A 24,246-nucleotide genomic window follows, 5' to 3' on the forward strand; every position below is an offset into this window, starting at 1 on the left:
GATTCCAGTTTTTTCAGTCTTGCAAGATTTCCAGCACATTAATTCAGCACAAATGATTTATAGTTGATGAACAATTAAAGTGTATTTCTTTTTCATCATCTCAGGCTCTGTGACTGGATTACTAAGTGATTCTTCAAGCTTGCTCTGTCATTACAGGTTAGCAGTGGGATGAATTCACAGGAGAAATTTCTTCCTCCTTGCAGACCCAGCATCTGCTCTTACTGCAAATCGGAGCAGGACTGGAACTCCCCAGATAATCTTCTCAGCATAGCTTTTGTACAGTATTTCTTTGGACCTACAAGAAAGCTTTACTCTGAATTTCAGTTTATTGTGACATTCCAAAGTCCTTCCACACTACCTGTTCTGTCTGGAACATTTGATGTAGACAGATGCATCATTTGGACCTGTCAGTGTATTTCAAAACTAGCAACAAACAGGATTTCTTTTGCTTACGTTTGGAAGAGTAATCTTCTTAAGAATAAGTTCACCGGGGTAAGTGTGGTGGAGAAAAATCAGATTAAGGTACTGGTTACAAACAGTCCTCACCTCCAAATTGCTTAAATGTCATTAGGTGACATTTAGCTAACATGTCTTGATTCTGCTATGCTGGAGGTGGAAAGAGAACCAGAGTAGCTTCATGTAGACACTTCACCTTTCAGGAAAGGACATGACAGGTATAGTTGTCAACACCACTTGGTTTTGGGAGGAACAAATAGCATGGAAATGAACAGAAAGGGAAGGCAAAAAAAAACAAACCAAGAAATGCAGTTCTGTCAGCATAGCTGAGAGCTACACTAGGCTGTTCTGCTTGTAATGTCCTTGTGGGATTCCCCTCCATAAAAAGAATTGAAATGTGCACTGACCAGTACCTGTGACATGATTCTCTTCACTACCACCTAGTGGGAAACTCCTTCACTAACCGAATTCCAGAGGTGCTCCTGCTCTGCAATCTCATCCTCACCCTGATGGTAGAAAGAGTGAGTAAGTGAAGGGGGAACAGATGGATAACTAGGAAGATGCACACAGGGCTCTTTTTTCCCCATGCAGGAAAAGGAACATGGGGAAAGAGAACTTGTAATTTAAACCCGTTGTGCCCTATGGCATTATCACACCATGCCCTGTAGCTCTGCAGCCAGGCCATGGTTTTTACACCTCAGTCTCACTGAGACTCCCAAAGTTTAACACGTTGGCTTTGGAGATAGAAACATGTTCTCCTGGATGCAACTGAGTCCCGCAAACAGCAGTGAGGAGACACTTGGGAAGTGACTCCAGTGCCTCAGTGAAAAAGCAGCCTTGCCCCTTCTTGGCTCTGAAAGTTTTGGTGGTTCTGCTTCTGATTGTACTACTGAAAATATGGAAGGAGGCACCAAAGAAAAAAGCAGCTTCCTTCGCTGTAAAAATCATATTTTCGATTCTAATCACATATTTACAGCAAAACCTACCAAATTAAAACATAAATGAGTATATATTTGAAACATTAAACCCATGTATTCAAGTGAGGCCTTTCCCACTGAGATACTCTGGGGTTTGTACAAATAGCTGAAATCCAACCCTGTGAAAGCAGCATATAAATGACAATTATCTCAGATTTTTCACGTTCCTGTGTGCCTTTTGGGACTAAGCTCCCAATGCACAAATAAAAATCAGTTGGGGACTTATGTAGCTTGCTTTGCCCCAGAGCCAGAAATAAGGGTGAACATTACAGTAATAGCTCTCACGTTTCAAGGAGGGAAAGATGTTAATGTCATTGAGGCCAATAAAGCATTTAGCTGTCTCAGCAGGAAGAACAGTAAAATGGTAAAAGATTATTAAAAGAACCATATCTCTATGTTTCTTTTGCCAAAAGCAATTTTGCCACCCTATTCAGGGATCTATACAGGCTCTCTGCTAGCACTTCCACCATAAATATATTTAGGCTTTTTCCCTTCTCTCTATGCTCCTTAAAAAGCCATATTACATTGGCTTTTCCCAGCAAATTGCTGTGTTTTTTTATTGTGTACATTTAATGGATATAATTCAGTAAATTGAAACATCAAAGGTAAAAATGGTGTTGATACAAGAAGTCAGGCCTTCCATTACATTTACAGCACTATACTGTCCATTCCTTTGGTTTTGCCCTAGTGGAATAAGCAGAATACAAACCAGTAAGTCTAAAACAAGAATAATGTTCCTACTGGATACCCACTTACAACTTCATGCGGTTGTTCTCAGTGTAAGTAACCCCCTTGATTAGTAATCTAGCTACTTTATTACAGGTAGGGAGAAGGGATTACAGTGGAAGTTAATCAAGACAGACTATTATTTACCAATAAAATAGAATTCCATTAGATGAACCCTGTACGGATATTGGGGAATGCCAGGAACCCAGTTTTATATGATAGCTGTCACACAATGTTACCAGTCTGCTACTTCAGAAAAAAAACAATTTTAAAACCACAGTGCATAGAAGTTGTATTAAAGTGTGTGCAAGAGAATGCAAAGTAGTTGAAAATGTTTAAATAATCTTTATTGAACTTGCCATTAAAATAAAATTGAAATCAGACTTCTTGTGATTACTGATATATTCCTCCAATCTGCATCCATACTGTTTTATTAATGTAACATTGCTAGTGAGCTTGCACTTTATAGTGGTGTAAAGCTGTTTCTGTCTTGCCAATGAAGCACTGATTTTGAGGGGCCTCAACCACCATATTAATTACACCTAAGGAAAACCAAGTAATTCTGCAGGGTAAAAACCACAAAACCAGACACTGCAAATGTGATGGAAACAAGCAGCTGTCTTCAAAAGTTTCCCCTATCACAATCACAGTTATCACATTAGTCACAGTGACTTGAGAATCCAGTCACGGCCAAGCAAATTGTTGCAATTGAGGAAATCAACATATACTGAGCACTGGTAATAGGTGAAAATGGGGATAGCAAAAGGAAAACCTCTTCTTTCTAATTGTCATCCTCAAGGCAAAATCCCCGAGTACAATTCAGTTACAGGAGAATGTTGTCTGGATTATGGCACTGCACAATTTAGTTCTTGCTGTACTACTGGGACTGTATCTTTTTAAAGTTTTGCAGCTTCCTTGGCCTCTGCTATTCTTACTTACTCAAAACTGCACATCATGCCATGTGTAATAATCTGAGAAGTATTATATTGCAATCCTTCGTGCCAGGGTATAAAATAGGGGTGCTGGCTAATTCACAACAGGAATCTCCTTCAGTCTGACCACTAGCAACTTGCAACATTTAAGAAACACTGAAAAGCTCACTGTTTTTCCTGCACTGAAGAAGCTGAAATACTTAACTGGAGTGCTGAATCATTCACTAGCACAGTCTGGCAGGTTACAGTGAACGTAAAGATGTAAGCATGGAAGTTTGCTTGTTTTGTTAATTGTCCAGGCTCCTCCAGTTTAAAATGGACAATTCTATTAGACCAGAAAGCCCTTCAGGATAAAGTGATAGAGAACATTTACCTCCTCCTCAGTATTTGAAAGGCTTCCATATTCAGCTAAGGATTTTCCACATGGCATCCAGTTGTAATGTTCAGTGAGGTCCTAACACACAAACAGATGTTCATTTCTGGTTTTATAGACTTCAGAGTTCACTGGTTTCAAGCCAGGCTGTTCTAAAAGCCTCCACAGCTGAAGGTCTTCAAGGCAAACAGAAGTAACAGCATCAGGACTTCTGGGAGCATAAGGAATCTTTGAAACCACACAATACAGATAGATCATTTGTTGCTATGTTTTCTTCTCTTTACAGTTTCCATTGGCAAATACTACTGTTCTTTGTCTAAACTTAATGGTCTGTGTCCACATCCCCTCAAGCATTCCACAGGTATATTATATATTCTTACAGAACATAGATTTGACAATCTTTTGGACAAGAACAATGGTAATATTTTCCATCTTAGTTTAGGTAAAAGAAATCAGCATGTCAAAGATAGGCGGAAATAAACAACACAGTATGACAGAATCTCCTCTGTCACATACTGCAGGAGCCCCACTATCTGTTCTGTTTGCAAAGTCCTTCAATTATAAGGACGTACCATGCAGAAACTCTGTGTCATGGTTGGAAAGTGTAACTACAACTGACAATTCGTGTTATCAGCCAGTAATGTTGGTGTGTCTACCTGGGTGGAGAGATGAGAAAAACTGTAATAAGAAAATAAAATGCATGGAAACAGAATCATAACATTGACAGGAATGCCAAAACCCCCTCACCATTCTTTAAATACTAAAAAACATCTTTAGAAGCTCAACGAATGTTCACATGAAAACCTCTTACATTAAATGTTTTTACATGGACTCCAAAATGTTCCTTTTTGCCACACGAAGTCTTCTGGATCCATCCGAGCCTTTCTGAACTCACTGTAGGGAGGTGAGCTGGTACTCGACCGCCATCTGAAATGAAAGCTAACAGTTAACAACAGCCCTGGTTGGAGGGGCCAGCTTGCTGTGCCTGGAGGGAGGAAGGGGTCCGGTTTGCAAAGAAGCTTTGTCCTCCAGCTGCTGACTTAGCATGTTGTCACAGGAGCCTGGAGCATGGCTAGTGGTGCCCACAAAGGGAAAACAGGGGCCAAGGTCACTCTGCAGCATTGTCTTGAGACATTATCCAGTTTGGGGACAGTCCTACTTCTTAGCTTAGGCGTAAAGGGTGTGTATCAAGAGGGATAGGAAACCTTTACTGAGACAACAGCTGTAAAAGAACAGGAATCATTTGCATGAAACGCTTGTGTTTCAAGTCCACATGTGCACATCAAGTTATTCTCTAATGTAGCCACTCAAAGTGGATAAACTCATTCATATATTTTCAGACAAAGAACATTCAAAAAAGACAATTTAGTCATAAGGGCTCCCCAAGAACTGCCCTAAACAACTCCAGCTGAGCTAGCAAGCCAAAGGTGGGAGCAGAACCTTAGAGCAGGGCTGGTATCAAGAAGGGATGGAGGTAGATAATAAATGGGAACCACAAGCCTGGCCAGAGCACTCCTCAGAAAAAGCAGGGCAGGGACTTTCAGCATGAACCAACACTATTCCTTATCAGATGCTTGACTCAAACTCTGTGGGGCAAATCCTGTAATCCCCCAAATTATGGGGGTACACTGCTTCTGCTCATCAACTGAGCAATAAACACAGCAAGTTATAATTGAGGTACTTGTATTTGCATATCAAGATACCCAGCAAGCCAAAGCCAGAAGTGAAAAAGTCATTTAACACTTGACATGCTGCCACAGGATTCAGCTGGAGCTCTGCAACATCCCCTGAATTGGGGGGAATATTCACATAGACGTGGTGGTCACGCTTCTGTGCTGGGGGAACGCACAAAGGCCAATGAAGCTGCCAGTGTGGCTTTCTCTCAGCCCAAAGCCTTTGGCAGGGGCTGAGACTGGCTGATCCTCACCCTTGCTAGAGCTTTGAGTGGGCTCTACCATCTTCCAAGGGCAGCACCTTCACTTGAACCACACGCAGCCAGAAGCGCATTTTCCTTTTGGGTACACCACCTCCTTCCTTCCCTAAAACTAATGGGCCCACAAATAAGACACATTTCTCCATCCTCATTTCCCTCCTTTTCTTTCCATAGCTTACTTTTCCATGCTGCCAACCTTCCATCCCTTCATTTTCCTCTCCTTCTCTCTTCTGCTTCCCTCCCTTTCCCCCTCCCCCTTTCTCTCTCCCTCTGTACTTTGTGAACTGCTGCGGCAGTGCTGAAGTCCAAAGTTCAGTAACTTGCTAAGTACACAGATAAATATGAACCTTGGAGAATTTACATTGCTCCAATGTAAACAGATAGCCAAGGGTCCCTTTATCAGCACTGGCTCAGGACAGTCGTGGGGGGTCTGAAGTGGCTCCATTTTGTATTTTGGGGTTTTTTGGGGGGTGTAGAGGCGGGAGGCTGCGCTGTGCCCACTCTCCTGACAGTCAGGCGCGTCACCTCGGGAACATGGTGTAGGGAAGCTGGAAGCAGGATAACCCGAAATTCAAATCCAAGGGACACCAGCCTGAAGACCATGGTCTCAAAGCTGAGTCATCTTCAAGTGGAGCTGCTGGGAGCGCTGCTGGAGTCGGGACTAACCAAGGAGACCCTCATCAAGGCGCTGAGCGAAGTGGAACCCTATGCGCTCCAGAGTGAAAGTCAGCGCGCTATCAATGCCCTCCAGACAGAGAAAGGGGAACCCTGTCCCGACATCCCCAACGGAATGGGGGAGTCCAGGTTATCGGAAGATGAAACCTCTGATGACGGGGAGGAATTTACCCCTCCAATAATGAAGGAGCTGGAAAACTTGAGCCCTGAGGAGGCTGCTCACCAGAAGGCTGTGGTGCAAAGACTATTACAGTAAGGACAGATTTGCTGCTCCTCTTTGCCACTTTCTTACACTCTCCCTCTGAATCTCTTTTCCTTTCCCCTTGCGCTCAATGCCCCTTGTATTCACAGTTGATCTAGCTGCATGGAGGCAGTCTTCATCCTTGCCGGGACTCACAACACCCCCACATTCTTTATAAATACTCAAACTTTCCTTTCATCTCACTTTAAATGCATGAAAGGAGCCCTGGAGCCTGAATGCTTATTTGATGTGCTTATATCATCACGCTTCAGAACTGTCTGAGGCCTGAATAACTTGCATCTCTCTGACTGAATGGTAGGTTTTAGGATTTATATTTTAAAGAGGATTCCATCAGGAAAGGTCACTCTTAACTGGAGCTATATTTGCCTGAGTCTGTACAGTAACATCAAGGTGTGATGTTTCCCTGCTCTATTTAATGAAATTAATACTGTTTGTTTCACTAGTTTTTGCAATAGATTATTGGCCAAAGACAAACCAAGAGAACTTGTTCTTGTCATTCAAGGGAGTGCAAAGCTCTCCTGACTTCAGTGGGGATTTGTCTTGTAGAAACAGCACACACCAAATACATGCAGAGGTTAAAACCCGAGCAGAACACTCTGCTTCTGCCATGCACAGCCTGTCACGACTACAAAGTACATCCACAGCAACAATGACAGGTTTTACTGCCATGCAAATTTTCCTTTGCATCCGAGCATTTCTGAGATCAAAACACAATAAGCCTGAACTGATAAGCCTCACAACAGACTCGGAAAAACATTCACCAGGATTCCCATTTGGGGTTTTTGCTAAGATCCAGTTCCTATGGGTGACCTAAGAGGTTTGTCCAAGCAAGGATCAGGTCCATCCAACCCACCTATCACAACAGAACCAGATCCTTGCCCGTCTGTTTTGTGGGTACTTTGACATGATGAGCTGAAGATACCACCACGCAGTAACATCCTGCACTTAGAATCTGCACTAAACCCAAAATCCATCTAGAGAGTTTCTCAGGCTTTCTGACCACTCCCTTGCACGTGCAAAGGAAGTTAGCAGAAAATGTAACAACAAGAAGCAAACATCAAACCCCATCACAAAAGGCCAGAGCTGTATAAACAGCATGAAGAGTTAGCATTCACTGTAAGCACTTAGGAGAAGAAAGCGCCCTGGCAGCCCGGGGGTTGATGACTCTGCAGTAGTACTCAAGAGAGGAAAATCCACTGGATCAGCTCTTACCTGGGTGGGGAAAACATTCCCAAAATTTCCATCTTCCTTCTGGCCCAGTACGTGTCTCACCTCTTCCCACTCCCAGCTGTGTCACATCTTTTAGGCTCCTCTGTTCTCTTTACGACTTTTCCATTCTTTTTACATGTTTCCTTTCTCTCTTCACTTTTGTCTCTGCTCCTATGCCTCCCATTTTGTTTTCTTCTTGGCTAATTCTCTCTCTCCCTTCCCCTCTTTTTCTTCCTCTCATCCTTGTCTCCTTCTCATCTTCCTGAGTCTGCGTACAGGTCTTGGGGTAGTTTGAGCCCAGTGGCACCGGGCGGGCCCTGGCTAGTTACTAATTATCCAATGGCTTTATTATTTCTCTTTTGTCTTATAAATTTATAGATGAAAAGACCCTGATAAGCTTTTTGATCATTAACTTCTGATGGTTTATCAGGTATCTCTCCACTAAGGAAGCCATGGAAGGTGAAGAGCAGCACCTGGCTTTGTAATGAATGGGTGAAGCAGGATTAAAGTGCCATCTGCTGTGATCTAAGAACAGATATGCAGATGAAGGGAATTCCTTCCTGCCACCCTCACAAGCATGAATCCTGGTTTCTGATCCTCCCTGCCTTTTTGGGAGCTTGCAGCCAGTCTTTCCTGTCCTTACTGCCAGCCTCACCACAACAGTCTTACCTCTCTTGCAAACCTGTGATAGTAATGCTTTCCTATGAACAGTCTCACACCTCTCTCTATACAGTCACTTGAGCAGCATTCCCATTTTACAAATGGGAACTGAGGTACAGAGAGATTCCATGACCTATCTAAAACCCTAAGACAGCGCAGAGAGGACTGGGCAAGAACAAAGATCTCCAAAGCCTTATACTGGGTCTTAATTGCAAAGCTTTAGACTGAAACATCAGAGTTGTCTTTCCTCAGTCCCCCGAATCACAGGATAGAGCAATTCGCTTCTGCAGTTGGAGACAGTATGAAGGGACCAGAGGCCTCAGTTTCAGCAAAAAAACATGAATATACTTATGGAGGATTGTAACAGATCAAAATTAGGCAAGGTAAAATGAGAACAGTAGGAAGTCTGTATTGACAGGTTTAAAATTCCTAGTCAAATATTCAAACAGAGCAGCTGCATGTCTGAGAGCCTATTCAAAGCATCTGATCCACTATCAGGGTTCGATAACTTGTAAGCAGTTGTTACCTACTAATAAACTTTGTTTCTTAAGAACAAACCTTTCCATTAGAGATGCCTAGAGGTAATGTCCTTAAAACAGTACTGTAAGCATTGTAAGGCAGGCAGAACATTTTACAGATAAAAGGAAGGCAGGCAAGAATCTCCATGCACAGGCATTCCCAGTAAATATTCAATGCTTATAAGCTATTTCAGCATCTACACTAGGATTTCAAATCCAGAAACCAGATGGAAGCACTTCTACCCTCAGGCAGAAGCCTCTTTTGGCATTATTAACAATTCCTGATCTAATGCTGTAGACCACACTTTAACTCCGAGATTGACTTGTGGGCAGCTATTAGTGACACAAGAAAGTCTTTGTGGTAACTGCAGCCATTGCTTATAAGGTAGAATCAGGAAAGTGTCCACTGACAGGCTTTCCAGGAGCTGGGAAGGAAAAAAATAGCAACACCAAGAGACCAAGTATGTCCTTGCAGGACTATTAAGTTGAAACCACAGTTTAGAAAGCACTGGCCAAAGCTGTGTAAAACAGGATGTAGAGAAGATACATCCCCAGGACGGGATGAACCTGTGGGGATTGATTAGAGTTTGTCCCTACAGAACAAAACAATGCTAAAGGCAGTTCAGACAAAGGTTTCTCTAGTGAGGAATTCACAACATTTCTTGCTGTCCTTCAACCTGTTTCGCTGATCTTCCACAGATTTACAGTTTGAATAAAAACGTTCTTTCCCTATCGCTCCACACAGAAAACAAATTGCAGCTATGATAAAGAATAACTAATTCAGTAGGGAGATAGAGCTGTGGGGAGTAATCCCCTGATATTCCCCAGAGAGAGGCTACCTTGGGGGAAGGGACAGATCACACTATCACAGGTACAGCAAATGGAGGGAGGTAGAGCAGCAATCCACCTGTAGGGCAAGGGGTGAAATTCCATTAGGAAAGAGAGAAATTGAGATAAGCAACAGACTTCCCCTGGAGGCAGGGATGAAAGCACGTATTCCATGAGGAAAGAAAAGAAAACAAAAGATAAAATGATAAAGGTTCAGTCTTTTCCTGCCCTTAGAATGGCTCTAGTTGGGGAATCTGGAGATGAAGCTGCCACACCCCTTTCATTTCCACATATAAAGCAAGATGAGGCAAACCAGGCCAAGTTCAATAGAAAAGAACCCTGATGGGATGGTCTTACCTTGCCTGCTCTCTGCCTAGCCCAGCTCCAGACTGTGCACTGCCATCAGTGAGGGTTGTCTAGCAGGCTCCACACGGAAGGGCCAGAGGATGGTCCTGAGTACTTCTCTGAACCTCTGCTTAAGCAAGGTCTAGTCCAAAGCAGCAATTCAGAACCCGCCTCAGGGAAATGAAGGTTTCTCTTGCCTCAGAATGTGAGAACAGGGAAGAAGAAAAGGAGAAACAGAGAGAATGAGGAAGAGGAGGGAAAAGAACAAAGGAAAAAGAGAAAAGTCAGGAAGAGTGAAGGAGGGAGAAGGTCCCCTGAATGTTACATCTCCAGCCCTCTGGAATGGGTTTTCTTTAATGCTAACAACTTGATATTTACTTTCCATTTAAATTTGAGATGTTGCTATAAATTATCAACCAGCCTCTTGTTCCCTTTGAGTTTATAACTAACTACCTGGGTTACTTATTGTTCAGGTAACAAAAGGGAGGTGAAAACGCCCTTAAAAAGTGACCTCAGAACTAAGAAAATGGGAAGCTGGTCTGGAAAGAGGACCCAGGCCCCTGTGGTTGAGATGAGCCAGGGAGAGGGGATACACCCAGATGGCAATAGGCAACTGACAGCAGAAGAGCAAGATTTAGGAAGAGTTTAAAACTAACTGTGTGAGAAGAATTTGGAGATGGGTATTAGACCCTGGAGAACAAGAAAGGAGGGGGGAGGCAGCTTGCATGTGGGGGGAAAGGGAAGCCAGCAGGTAGAGAACTGCCTTGGAGACAGAGGAGAGTTTGAGCAAGGCAGACCCACTTCCGCAGTTCTGACTCACTGAACCAACTGAGATTTTAGTGCACCTACACATAGGGAAACCAGGTTTAGGGTGAAATCCTGCCCTCTGACAGCCAGTCACAGTCTCACCGCCAGTGAAAGAGCGAAGCTTTCAACTTGTGATGTCTTACTCGATGGTGAAAGCTCTGCAGGTGGAACTAGGTATGTGGGCAATAGTTCAGGCAAGGGTTCAGCTGACCAGCTGCCATCACTTGTACTATGATGTAGCCTTGGGCCTAAAGGAATTGCCACATTGATATTGCAGCCTGTGCTTTGACTATGTACAGAGCAGCTAGGATGCCATACAACTGTCTTACGAAATCATGCTGTACTAAGGTCCCCCTGCACTGTTTTGCCTCACAAAGCTCCCTGCTCTGTCTCAAAAGAAGACAGAAAAAACACAGGGCTTTAACCATTGTCAGAACAGACTCATAAATACTTCCTGCTACAAAGAAGTGAGTATCTCAACAGAGGAGATGAAAGTAACTCATGACTGGGGTGCAGGAAGGAAATCAACATGTAACAGAGGTTTCCATCAGTGGCAACACAGTCCTTCCTCTTCCCATCTGAGCCAGAACTCAAATCTAAGAGATTCCAAGTCAGAGCCTTTTCTCCTTTGTACAGGGACTTGTGTAATGAATTCAGGATGCAAGTGCTGGCTCGGCTGTCACAAATACAAAGTGGGGAGATTGGTCCTTGGTTTGGACAGCAGGAGAAGAAAAAAGAACACCATCACAGCTAGGAAAGATAAGCTTTTGTAAGTTCAGCTGATCTGAGGCCTTCAAAAGACAAAGATGGTTAAGGGAAGAAGCTAGAAGCCTCTGTAACAAGCATCCCACCATAAAAAAGGAACAAATGTTCCTATTTTAAGCAAGCAGGTTCTTCAGAAGGCTGTAACTGACACTGTTTCTGTCACATTTTAATGGCAGCAGAGCTTGCTCCTTGGACTATCCAGCCATTGGGAGACAGCAGCAGGGGAACAGAGATAAGGGTGTTTGTACTGAGAGAACAGGTGTGGACTTTGTCCTTCTTATCACTTTGCAGCCTCCACTAACCTCCTGAGTCAACAAAGCAATGAGCAGTACAGCCGGTGCCTGTACAGTTGGTGCTTGCTGCTCAGACCTCTGTGTTCTTGTGACAGTTTCTGCACAATCCTGAAGTATCTTCTTTTGCCCTGTTGCTGCTTTGGTGCTGGTGTTGGATGCTTGTATTCCTACAGCACGCAAGCCACTTCCACCAGACATTTCACACAGAATGCATGTTAGGATGCTCTTTGTTGAAAGTGAACCAGAGGCTTTTAGGTAGAGAGGCTCCAGCACTGCTTAGATCTAGACTGCCGGGTTTCACATCTTTAGTTTTACTGTGATTTTCAGCTCTGGCAAAGTCAATACACGCAAATAAAGTCACAGTCATGTTTTCTCTGTATTCCTTAGGAACCTTCATGGATACTCTAATCAGAGATCCTAAAAAGCAGAGATTCACATTTACTGTGAAATCCCAAATCAGATTAGCTCCTCAAGTTTGTGAGCAGGTCTCAAATAGGTCTACTCCCTAAGCTGCTACCTCAAAGGAGGGCGGCAATTGTAGGAATTAATGGTTTGCCTATTGTATTTATAAGATATGACTGGTCCTAGATGTTAATCAGTGTGTTTGAGTAACTTAACAGATGTGCAAGAACATAATCCTGGATGGCTTGGTGTGCACATATGCATACATGGCTGTCACGTCACAGTATAATGAGAACCTGTTTTCTTAGCCTGAATCACTGCAAGGCAACCCAACCTGGACCAGAATCGGGGCATGAGCTGGGTTCAGCCTAATATCACAATGAATCCGTCTTGGAAAATTAAGTACACCTGCCTTTAGGTGTACTTTAAAGCACCTGTGCTTTAAAGAAAGAGGGATAGAGAAGAAAAGGGAAATGGAAGAGTGTGGTCAATTCTGTAGTCAGAAAACATCCAACTGAATACTGAAATGCAATTCCACTTCCCTCCTCATACCATTTCTCACTAGCAGCAGAAGTGCTTTATACTCACATTACTATCCAGCAGGGAGCTCCATTCAGTGCCCATGTCACTGCTCAGCACTTTCTGTCATTTTCAGATGACAACTGCCTAGACAGAACAGCCCAAGAGCCCACATACAAATGAGCACAGACAGTACATACTATGGTCATGTACTGGGAAATTTCCTCGATAACCAAAGAGCTCCCTTCTAAGGGGAGATCCAAACACCTAGAGTCAGTTTAAAGGAAGCTAGTGCTACATCTTTTGCACTTCATCTCTCATACCATGCAGTTTTTACCCTGAATGCAGAGTCAAAACTGCACAAAGCACCACATTGAGGAACAGCTTTCCCTTACACAGCCACTCAACACTCTTGCCTCACCAAACGCAGTGGTGATGACTGCCATGCAAGATGCATCTCAGGAGGTAATACTGCACTTCCTTGGAACCCAGGTTTGCCAAGTGCAGGTCTTAGATCTCTCTCTCCTGAGAGCTGTTTTCTGCTCCTTCCAGAGAAGATCCCTGGCGAGTAGCAAAGATGGTGAAATCCTACCTCCAGCAGCACAACATCCCTCAGCGTGAGGTGGTGGACACTACTGGTCTGAACCAGTCTCACCTCTCACAACACCTCAACAAGGGCACTCCCATGAAGACCCAAAAAAGGGAAGCCCTCTACACCTGGTATGTCCGCAAGCAGCGAGAGGTGGCCCAGCGTAAGTATGGCAAAAACTGCTCTCCTGTCTCAGCTTCATAAAGGCCTCTGCTTTCCCTTGCTAATCCTTACTCCCTATTTTTGTCAAGGCAAAAAGGAAAGAAAAGCCACTTTTAGCAGGAAGATTAGAGAATCCTAGGTCAGTGTTCAGTGGTGGGGTGAACCAAAAGCACTCCTTCATGAAGCAGCCTGCCATCACCCACCCCAGCCACCATTTGGCTAAAGAGAAGCAAACTAATACTCTCCATTTGCCATTAGAGTTCTACACCCATCCTCAGACTAAAGCAGTGCAGTAGACAAATGAGAGAGAATTTCTGCTCAAGAACTAAGCTTCTGCAATTTCAGCTACAGCAACAGTTGCTCTAGCTGCAAAAGCAACAGGCTGCTATATTCACTGTGAAAATCCACTGTGGGCCATCACCTCATGCCTTCTAAGCCCCTTCCTTACAGGCACCCACTGGGACCCATCCCTGCAGCATGCATTTCTATACTCATGAGCCTGTCTGGAATGTGTCTTTCTTAATTTTGTAGTGGTGGGTTGCAAATGAACTTGAGACGTTTGGCTTTTGGATGGTTTTGGAAGCAGGACTACAGTCATGGGTCATGACAACCCAATGCCAACACTACATGGGGTTGGGGAAGAGTGGCTGGAAAGCTGTCAGGAGGAAAAAGACCTGGGGGTATTGGTCAACAGCCATCTGAATGTGAGCCAGCTTGTGCCCAGGTGGCCAAAAAGGCCAAAGAGCATTCTGGTTTGTATCAGAAACAAGTGTGTCCAGCAGGGCCAGGGAGGTGACCCTGTACTGGTGATGCTGCACCTCAAATACTCTGTTTTGGGCCCCTTACTACAAGGACGTTGAGCTGCTGGAGCGTGTCCAAAGAAGGGCAGCAAAGCTGGTGAAAGGTCTAGAGGACAAGTCCTCTTATGAGGACTGGCTGAGAGAACTGGGGTTGTTTAGCCTGGAGAAAAGGACATGTAGATGTGGCACTTAGGGACATGGTTTAGTGGTGGACTTAGCAGTGCTGGGTTAATGGCTGGCCTCGATCTTAAAGGTCTTTGCCAACCTAAACAATTCTACAACTATGCTTACTCTAAACTCAGCTGCATTTGCCTTCACTACTCCAAGGTGTGAGCAGAAACACAATGCATGCAAGAGAAAGGATGGGTAAATGGCCTGCTAGGAACATCTTACCAGTTTTAGCAGATTATGGAACTTTATTTCCACCCTATTTCAATTTAACCCTCCATCTTGAATGAGATGTTTTTCAAGGGTAAGCTTCATTGGGCCTGACAGGTACCCAAATAGATGGAACTATTGGAAACACTTCCAGAAAGCAAATTCCCTTGTCCCTTTGTGCCTGCAGAATTCACACACGCTGGGCAGGGTATCCTGACAGAGGAGCCCATGGGAGATGACCTGCCCACCAAGAAGGGAAGAAGAAATCGCTTTAAATGGGGTCCTGCTTCACAACAGATCCTGTTCCAAGCCTACGAGAGGCAGAAAAACCCCAGCAAAGAAGAGAGAGAGGCACTGGTGGAAGAATGCAACAGGTAAAGATGGGTGTCTGGCTTTGAGAAGGAGAGGCACAGCAGGCCCTCTCCCATCTTAGCATTTGCTAGTGCCTATGAGAGGCAAGCTAATGGTACAGCCATGGATTTCACCACTGACACCAGCCACATCTGAATGAAATGCTAAAGCTGAGCATTCACTGCCCACAAAGGACCAGTAATGCCTCATTGTGTTGCTATACCTGGCAGGCTCCTTCCACACAGAGTGCCAGACCACAGCCACTTTGGTGCTGCGCACTTACTCTGTCTCTCTGACTAAGCCTGGCTCAGCAAGGCTCTTCTTGTGCTTTTCCCCAACAGAGCAGAGTGTATTCAGAGAGGTGTTTCCCCTTCTCAGGCCCAGGGACTGGGCTCAAACCTGGTGACAGAGGTCAGAGTTTACAACTGGTTTGCCAACCGCAGGAAGGAGGAGGCTTTCCGGCACAAGCTGGCCATGGACACCTTCAGTGGACCACAGCCCACCTCTGCTCCCCCTCTAACTCCTCACAACTCTTCTTCCCTCCAGCCACCATCAGCTCTCTCACCCAGCAAGGTTCACGGTAAGAACCAACCAGAAGATGTGAAAGAGGAATGGGTGAACCTACCCAAACTCAAGTCACCAAAACTATCTCCCAAGTCCACCCTATTAGGAGGTGAATCGACAGAAAAAGCAGACTTGCTACAAGGGAAGAGCACTGGTGACAGAGAGATCATGTCTCTGAGTGAGAAGAGCAGCTAGATTAGCTAGGGTGACAAAGTTCAGTAACAAAACTCAACCAAATCTCCTCACTTACTCTGTGCCATCCTGCACTGACCTGGCAGGCAGTAATCCCTTTTCAAGGGGTCATCCACTGGCTGCAGTCTCAAGTCAGCTCTGTATTCTTTCACTCATGCATGTACCCCTTATTCTTTCCCATACATACAAAGCACCATCAGACTGTGACCGAGTTCTCAGGCATCAGGAAAGATTGTTCTCCATCCAAAACGATCAGAGCTTTTTCAGCTTCTTAGGCCAGAGCTGGTAATTGCTCTCACTCTGGGAAGAGGTACCTCACTGAGGCTCTCCTCCCTATGCTCGCATCCAGAAGGGTGTTTTCTAGTTAACCCTACTTGTTCCCTGCACCACACACAGCCATACCTTAAAGTCAGTATTTCAGGAAGCAGTTGTGCCAAATTACAGAGAAAAGCCAGGGCATAGAGCAAGAATGCCCAATCTCCTGGTTCCCTGGTAATAACCCACCTTGTCTCTGCCTCAAGCATCTAAAAACAGAAGCCTGCAAAAGAAACTGGATTCAGCACTTGCCAATGTTTCTCGGTTTCTCATTTGTGACAACCACTTTCCCTCCTGTTGTGATGCAGGAGTGAGGTACAACCAGCAGCCAGCCAGTGAAGCAGAGTCCTCCAGCAGCAACCACCATGCCAACAGCTCCATGGTGACCACCCAAACCATCCTTCATCAGGTTTCTCCCCCTGGACTGGAGCCCAGCCAGAACCTACTGAGCACAGACACTAAGCTGGTAAGTGATGCATACTTAAGTTCTGTTGACTGGAGGACCTCAGGTCCTCTGCCTGTGGTCACAATATGGAATATTCAGACGTAGTTTTTCCTAGAATACTCTTAAAACCACCTTTATACAGAGAACATTACGTAGCCACTTTGCACTGACCATGTAACACTAGCAGGCCTGAGATGCAGGTGCCCTCTAGACTGCTGGTGAGGGCAGGCATTAGAGCACAGGACAAGTGTAGCCGTTTCCTTATGATCAATCAGAACAGTCTATTCTCAAAAAACAGAGCTCAAGGTAGGATGTAATTTCCTTCTTCCCAGGAGACCCTGTTCTCCTTTCCCCAGTGAGATTCTCATCTCCAACTCTCATTTGAACTCTACACATCTCAAGATAGTCGACCAAACACCAATGGAATTAACAAAACAGAGACCTGTACTTACGTCTATCTTACCTGCAAAGATTAAGCCAAACAGCCTGTACACAGCACATGTACTGGATATCTAGACTGTAGCAATCTGTCTTCCCACAGCAAGTTTCCTTTTGAGATTTGACTACACCTTTTCCCACATAATTAGCAATGAAGCACTAGAATCTACAGGAGTGATCATTTTCAGTTTGCACACATTCCCTTGCTTCCAGGGAAAGGGTAGAAGTCAGCATTACTGCATACTGGCCTGAGGTAAAGTTAAGTTCACTATAAATTAATATGATTTAAGTCTCATCAGTCACTCACTTTGACGGCTTTCTGGTCTCTTCCTGAAGACAACAAAAGTAAAAAGTCTTTCATGAGATCCTGAAAATCTACAGCTGTCTTCCAACATTGGTATCAAGGTGACTTGGTCCACTGTTTAACCTGTTGGTCCTCACTCTTACTAAAGATTTCTTAAAGCTTTTTATCTGAGAGGAGAAAAAAAACGTATAAAATAAAGCACTGACCTTTCTCCATCAACCAAATTATCAGAATGTTTTCTGCTGTTCCACAGAACAACAACTGCAGGTCTCTCAAAGGCCTTGCAAACTCAAAATCCCATTAAAGCGCAGACACAGGTTACATGGTTCATTTTGGAGGCTGAGAAAACAGTCAAGTTAAATTACTCAGTGACTCAAGGACAGACTGAATCAGCAAAACACACAAGCACAGAACAGTCCTGTTGTGTCTAACAGGTACTCTTCCTCTCTAACGGCAGGGAGCTGCCAGGTAATGTGGCCTGAAGAACTTCCTGCATGCCAAAAAAGTCCAAGGAAACTTTTCAGCAACTCCTTTCAGATCTCAATCTGGAAGCTCCCTGCCAACTGAAACCCATGTTGTGTGAAAGGAAAATTACAGGCATTTCTCAGAGGAAAAGGTGAACAAGAAAAGAACTCCTGGATTCTGTGCTGAACTCTGCACAGAGTTACAAGTTACCATGGAAAATTACCTGAGCCTTTTCATTTGAGCATCATCCTCTACCCTCAGTTACAAAACAGAGGATAAATGTACCCCATAGAGAATGCAGAGGGACAAATCTAGTTCTTGTTTGTAAAACCCTTCCCATTCTTAACCGTGAAAGAACTACACCAGCAAGGACTTACTCTTAGTATTCCGTCAGCTGACCTTTGCTAGTTAACTGATGAGTACAGGGAAACTGCACGCAAGGAAATGTGAAGTCTTCCTAATTCACAAGGGCCCAGGGCAGGCAGGCAGCAGGAGAAGGACATTTACCCCAGCTTTGGGACCCAGACTGCTGCTGATGGCATTTCCGTGCTTCCCCTTTCACACAGGTCTCAGCTCCCGGAGGAACTCTCCCTCCTGTCAGCACCCTGACTGCCCTGCACAGCCTAGAGCAAAATCCACATCCTCTGAGCCAGCAAACTCAGAACCTGATCATGGCATCGCTGCCAAGTGTTATGGCAATTGGAGCTGGCGAGACCTCATCCCTAGCACCAGCGTTCACCAACACAGGTGCCTCAACCCTGGTGATAGGTGAGTAGTGTTCTGCAATGCCTCTGCTTATTAGGGTTCAAGTAAAGAGCTACCTGTAATTTATAGAATTACCTGCTTCATTTTCAGAGACAAAGCCACTAAGCTGGCATTGATGCACACCTTGAGTAATTGTCACAAACACCAAGGCTCTTCAGCAGGACTACTTGCAAGTACCAATGGAATTAAGGGACAGATGTTCCTTATTCATGTTAGAATTAAGTTACACACAAACCCATGTGGGACTTTTGCAGTTTATTCCTATGTCAATGTTCTGTTTTGCTGCTCTGCATCTTCCCAAATATAAATGTAATACTTCCTTAGAACTACAAGAATTGAAGCATGTTCATCGTGCTTGAAAGACAAAGCATCCTGTTGTACTTCCTGCAAGGAGCAGCGCATGCCTTTGGAATCCACAGCATTAATTACTCTTAATTCTATTCTTCACTATGACAACTTTTCTGGACCTGTAGGAGACTTCTTTTCATTCCAAGACAAGTCTACTGCCAAAGCACATCTCGTCAGATAAAGCCAAATAAAATGTATACTCTCCTCTTACACTTTCTTCCCAGGAAGAAAGAGGCCTTCTTTGATTCCAAGGTGGCAGCTGTGAACTAACATCCGTTTCCTCATTTATACCCAAAATTATGATATAGATTCTAATTCTGTGCAAAAAAGGAAAAACTGGAGATTCCCACAGGGTGGAAATGCCTCAGTGTTGGAGGTATTTGCTGATTTACAGGAACAGGGTCTGGACAGTTGTGGGAAATAAGCAGTAATGTGTGAAACCTTCTACCTCTTTCTCACTGGTCCAAATTCCATAATTGGGCAGACCAAATAAAAAGAGTTTAAACTCCATTCCATGTGCCAGGACAGCTACAGCATAGTATTCTCTGTTGCCAACAGCTTCATAAAGAGAATAAAATGAACTGGACATTGAGATGATGCTATCAGGTTACTTCTGAGCGAGGTATCCCCAATGGAACTCCCTATCAGGTTATCACTGAACTGGTAAAAGTGACCTATACAGGTACACAAGGATGTGTACAGGAACAAACACTGGAAATCAGAGGTGGTTTTATCGTACCTGTCTGCACTGTACATTTTGCACACTCCCACTTTGTTTTCAGACGCATGAAATCTGTTCTCAATCACAGATAACAAACAGAACACCTGAAAAGCAGGATCTGAAATCATCCTGTGACAATAGGCCTGCCACAGTGACTACTTCAGATCACCCTCCCTTGCCACACTCCTCCCACAGTGTGTGATGCTATTGTCATCAGTCTTTGTTTTTCAGGCCTGGCCTCAACCCAGCCCCAGAGTGTACCTGTAATAAACAGCATGGGGAGCAGCCTCACTACCCTGCAGCCTGTCCAGTTCTCCCAGCAGCTGCATCCATCCTACCAGCAGCCCCTCATGCAGCAAGTCCAGAGCCACATCAACCAGAGCCCCTTCATGGCTACCATGGCCCAGATACAGAACCCCCACGGTAAGAATGTGAGCTCATCTGCTCAAGCAAGCAACAAAATGCTCTGTTCTGGAGCATTTGCTGGGTCCTTGGGCTTGCAGCACTCTACTTTTCTATTATTGTTGCTCTAATGATGACATTTTTCTATTGCATTCATCTCCCTGACCCTCCACTCCCTCTCTTTCGGAGACAAAAGAGCAGGTCCACATGGATGAGGAGAACAACTCAGCCAAACTAGCCTCATGAAAAGCTCCAGCATCCACATGATCTTGTTTTCTTTCATGCACAGCTCTCTATGGCCCCAAGTCTGAAGTGGCCCAGTACACACATACAGGCCTCTTGCCACAAACCATGGTGATAACAGATACAGCCAATCTCAGCGCCCTGACTAACCTGACACCAACCAAACAGGTAACGGCCTTCAGCACATGCCTTTGCTCTCCCACCTTAGAATTGTACCAGTCTGCAGGTAGCTCCTTGCTTGTCAGAGATGTTTTGGGGGTGTGGTCTATGCGATCCCAGTGGGATAATCTTTCTTATCTCCTCATCTTACTGGTACCAGCAGCGATACTGGAGGCATTAGAGTAAGCCCTTCACTGCATCACCAAGGAGGATTTAATCTCCTTGGAAACAGCACCTGCTCACTCTCCTCTCCTGCTTGTTAGAACAGATGTAGAAACCAGGCACTTAACTTCCTTTTCTCTAGGCATTCACACCTGAGTCGGAGACCCACACAGAGTCTGGGATGCACACACCAGTGTCACAGGCTCCAACAATACATTTACAGAACCAAGACACAACCATCCAGCACCTTCAGCCAGGCCCTCGCCTCACCTCAAGCCCTGCTGGTAAGAGCAGCAGCCAGTATCTTAACCCTCGTACTGCCTAGTTTCTTTTGCCAACATTGTAAAAATCCAGTTAAAAAAAGGTAACCTGGGCTCATGATTCTCTTAGAGGGCTCTAACAGTGTCTTGGCGGGGGTGTGAATGCTGGTATGAGGAAAAGATTCAGAGCGCAGTCTGTGTAAGGCCAGAGTGGAAATGGGACCCTTCTTCAAAATCTAGAGAGGAAACTAACCTCAAATATATTGACAAAATCGGTGTCCATGAATATCCAGTCTTGTGGGCCTATTTTAGGGCTGAAAAGCCCAAGAACCCCTCATAAAGAGACTCCAGTTGGAGCTTCCCAGTTCTAGGAGAAGAACTAGGACATGAGCAATTATCTACAGCCCTCAAAACTGAGCTCCCTGAAGCATGTTGCCCTTAGTATTTTCAGGCTAGCTGTGGACTGAAGCTAGGTACATAACAGCACACAAAATAGCAGTTATGTCCCTATGACAGGAGGGTTCAATCATGCTGGAAACGCGAGTGTGCGCACATAAGGGGACTGCAGTGAGAATCTGAACTTAACCTCTCCCTGTGCCTTTAACAGTGTCCTCCAGCAGCCTGGTGCTGTACCAAAGCTCTGACTCCACCAACAGCCACAGTCAGTTGCTGCCATCCACTCACAATGTCATCGAGACCTTCATCTCCACGCAGATGGCATCCTCCACTCAGTAATCATGACAGCTAGCTCAAGGGTGACTGCCATGACCAGCCTGTCAGGTCCAGCTCCAACTGTATTTGCCATCACTGTCATCACTGCCTTCCACGGGAAGGAAAGGCTGCTGCACTCAGCCGACCTCCAGCCTGTACTGCCTCATACAAATCACTTACTCAGCTGCCTCCATAAGAGAAGATGTCTCAGGCTCAAGACAGAAGCCATGGAAAGATGATGCTGGCACTAAAATCCACTGCCTCCCCAAAAAACAAGCAAACCCAAACCCCAACAGCCAACCTAAAATGACCAGACATCCTGCCCCAGAAGATTCAAGACAGGGATCTGAATGCAATATGGCAAAAATGCCAAAGCACAGATGGGACTTTCATTGTCCCCAGCCTCCATCAAGCTGGATATGTACAAACCTGCCAAGACCACCCTAAGCCATGCAGGAAAGAGCAAAGCTGAGCTGCCAAAGAAGGGATGCTCTAAGGAAGCACCAATGGGAACTATGAGAAACAATAGTATCTTGGAGGCAAGAGTGAGAGAACCTGGTTCCTGACACTGCAATGAAAATCATCATGAAACAAGTTCAGGAATGGCTTGGCACAAACCTGTCAGTATTGGATCACTGAGTACAAGCTATGAATCCTTTAATTAACTACAGAAATACCAAACATTCTCAGTTAAAAATGACCTGCTCTAAAATCATGCTATCCTAGTGGAAATGGCTTGGTTATTTTTGATATAGCTCTGCTTTGTTTTAAATGCAGAAATTAAAGTTTAACAGCAGCAAGGAGATTCCAGTTCTTTGCATTACCCATATGGGCTCTCGTGTGTCTTGCTGAATGAGCCGAGGGTGGCATTCTCCACTGATCCCTGATACTGCATACATGTCCCAGTGCTCCACAAAGGGCAGTGATCCCTTCAGTTGTTCTCTATAGAGATGTCAGCTTCACTTTAAAGAACACAGCTCATTCTTAGCTTCTCTGTAGGCTGTATTCTGTAGTTCTTGATATGCAAATAATTACCATGGGTTTTAAGAGTCTTACTCGCACCGAGTTAAGGTTTTTAGCCCTATGGACCTACTTGTATAATTCCTCTTCTAATTATTATTCTGTATTTACTCCCAGTGTTCACATCACTAACACGTGACTAGCCAGACATGAACAAAAACCTCACTTAATGTTTTTGTCTTTGTGACCAAACCAGAGTTTCAAATGTAAAATGGATGAAAACCTCTCACGATGGGGCTCAAGACTCTTAAAAGGTTAAGAGAATTTCCAAACAAAAAGCCCAGCAGTGAACTCTTCAGGTATCATACCTGGAAATTTCAACATTGCAGCTGTCCATTACAGTTATTACTGATACAAGCCTCTTCTAGATATCACCAGCCATCACAGACTCCTTTCAGTAACTACAGTATGACAAATTTCATCCTAGAATATCGTTTCCTAGTCTCCCATGTGTGTCAGTTGCAAATACATAAAACTTCCAGTTAGCTTAAAAATAATCATCATAAAGCAAGTCAAAAGACAATGTTTAGACCACTATGCATTGAAAACCCAGGTGGTAGCTTCAGTACACTGATGTTTTAACTGCCCGTAAGGCAAGTGACTTCTGCTGGCACATTCAGTTAGATTACAAGCCAATTTTCTACTTAGCTTTGCCATTTTTGGATGCCAACTGTGTTTTCTTGAATAAAAAAACAGGAAGAATCTTACAGTAGGAAAGAAAACATCTTGGGTTTTCCTGTGCTCAAAGATCAACTTCTATTTCAATTTCTCTAATCTGGCTTTCTGGTCTCCTGAATAGGGCCAGAAAGTTAGAGCTACTGAAACCCAAAAATCTTAAAAGCAGAAGTGTATTTATCCAATAGCAGGTCATTTCCTGAAATACCAGAACTGAAGTATAAACAGACTATAAGCCATACTCAACACTACCAAACCCCATTGTATTTCAGACACACAGAAGTCATAATCAGCTAAAATAAAGACTGAAACACAGTGACTTTTAACTTAGGTTTAAATCCTTCCTATAGCACTTTCATAGCATTGATCACCAAGCAACTACAGAGACATCTTCAGCCACCTTTGTCTCCACTAGGGGAGCCATCTGAACACAGCAAGAAAGCCACTATTGTACAAAACCTGCCAAATTAAGTAATAATGTATTAGAATTTAATAACAACAAATGCCATGAAAACCTATAAATGAAAAGACATTTCAACAGACACAACCGGAACAGAACTACTTCTATAGGTGAAATAAGTTCACTGCACACTCTGCTCATAGGCAGGGCACCCTGGAGAGGTGCAGATTACAGGAGGATTAGTGAGGTGGCAGGTTTCAACAACAGATTGTTATGATGATCACAGGAAAAAAAATAAGGGGGCCCTGATACGTGACAGGATGTTTTTGATTAATGAGTCTCCCACAGGCTGGAGCTACTCTTAGCAGGCATCTAGGAGGAGGCAAAGAGAAAAAGGAGTTGATCACCTGTTGCCATGTAAACCAAATTCAATTCATCATTTGATTTCTCCAGGACACAAGGTTTGATTTCATAATGTGAAGGAACACACCAGGAGGGATGCAGCTATGATCATAGCTCTCTGTCACACAAGTCTGTGCACAGTACCGAATCCTTTTACACTAGTTCTGCATAAGCAGCAGCATAGATAACTGCTGTGCAAAGAGAACAATATTCCCTTCTCCAAGGGATACCAACCACATAGGAGGTTACTCAACTAGACTCTCAGGCCACTGAACTTTTAGAACAGAACCTTTGC

General features: G+C 44.3%; 1 protein-coding gene across 1 annotated transcript; it reads left to right on the forward strand.

Annotated features, from left to right (window-relative positions):
• The first annotated feature begins 5,713 nt into the window (after positions 1 to 5,713).
• Positions 5,714 to 22,259, forward strand: HNF1A (HNF1 homeobox A). The gene is made up of 10 exons (XM_061465866.1): positions 5,714 to 6,324; positions 13,233 to 13,432; positions 14,797 to 14,983; positions 15,302 to 15,540; positions 16,340 to 16,497; positions 18,250 to 18,451; positions 19,749 to 19,940; positions 20,209 to 20,330; positions 20,626 to 20,767; positions 21,351 to 22,259. The coding sequence occupies exons 1-10, from the start codon at positions 5,999 to 6,001 to the stop codon at positions 21,476 to 21,478; spliced, it is 1,896 nt and encodes a 631-aa protein (XP_061321850.1). The 5' UTR covers positions 5,714 to 5,998; the 3' UTR covers positions 21,479 to 22,259.
• Positions 22,260 to 24,246: the final 1,987 nt, after the last annotated feature.

Source organism: Pezoporus flaviventris, unplaced genomic scaffold (assembly GCF_033815535.1).
Source record: "Pezoporus flaviventris isolate CSIRO_AGI_PZ_B2104156 unplaced genomic scaffold, CSIRO_AGI_Pfla_v1 ptg000041l, whole genome shotgun sequence".
Lineage (NCBI taxonomy): Eukaryota > Metazoa > Chordata > Aves > Psittaciformes > Psittacidae > Pezoporus > Pezoporus flaviventris.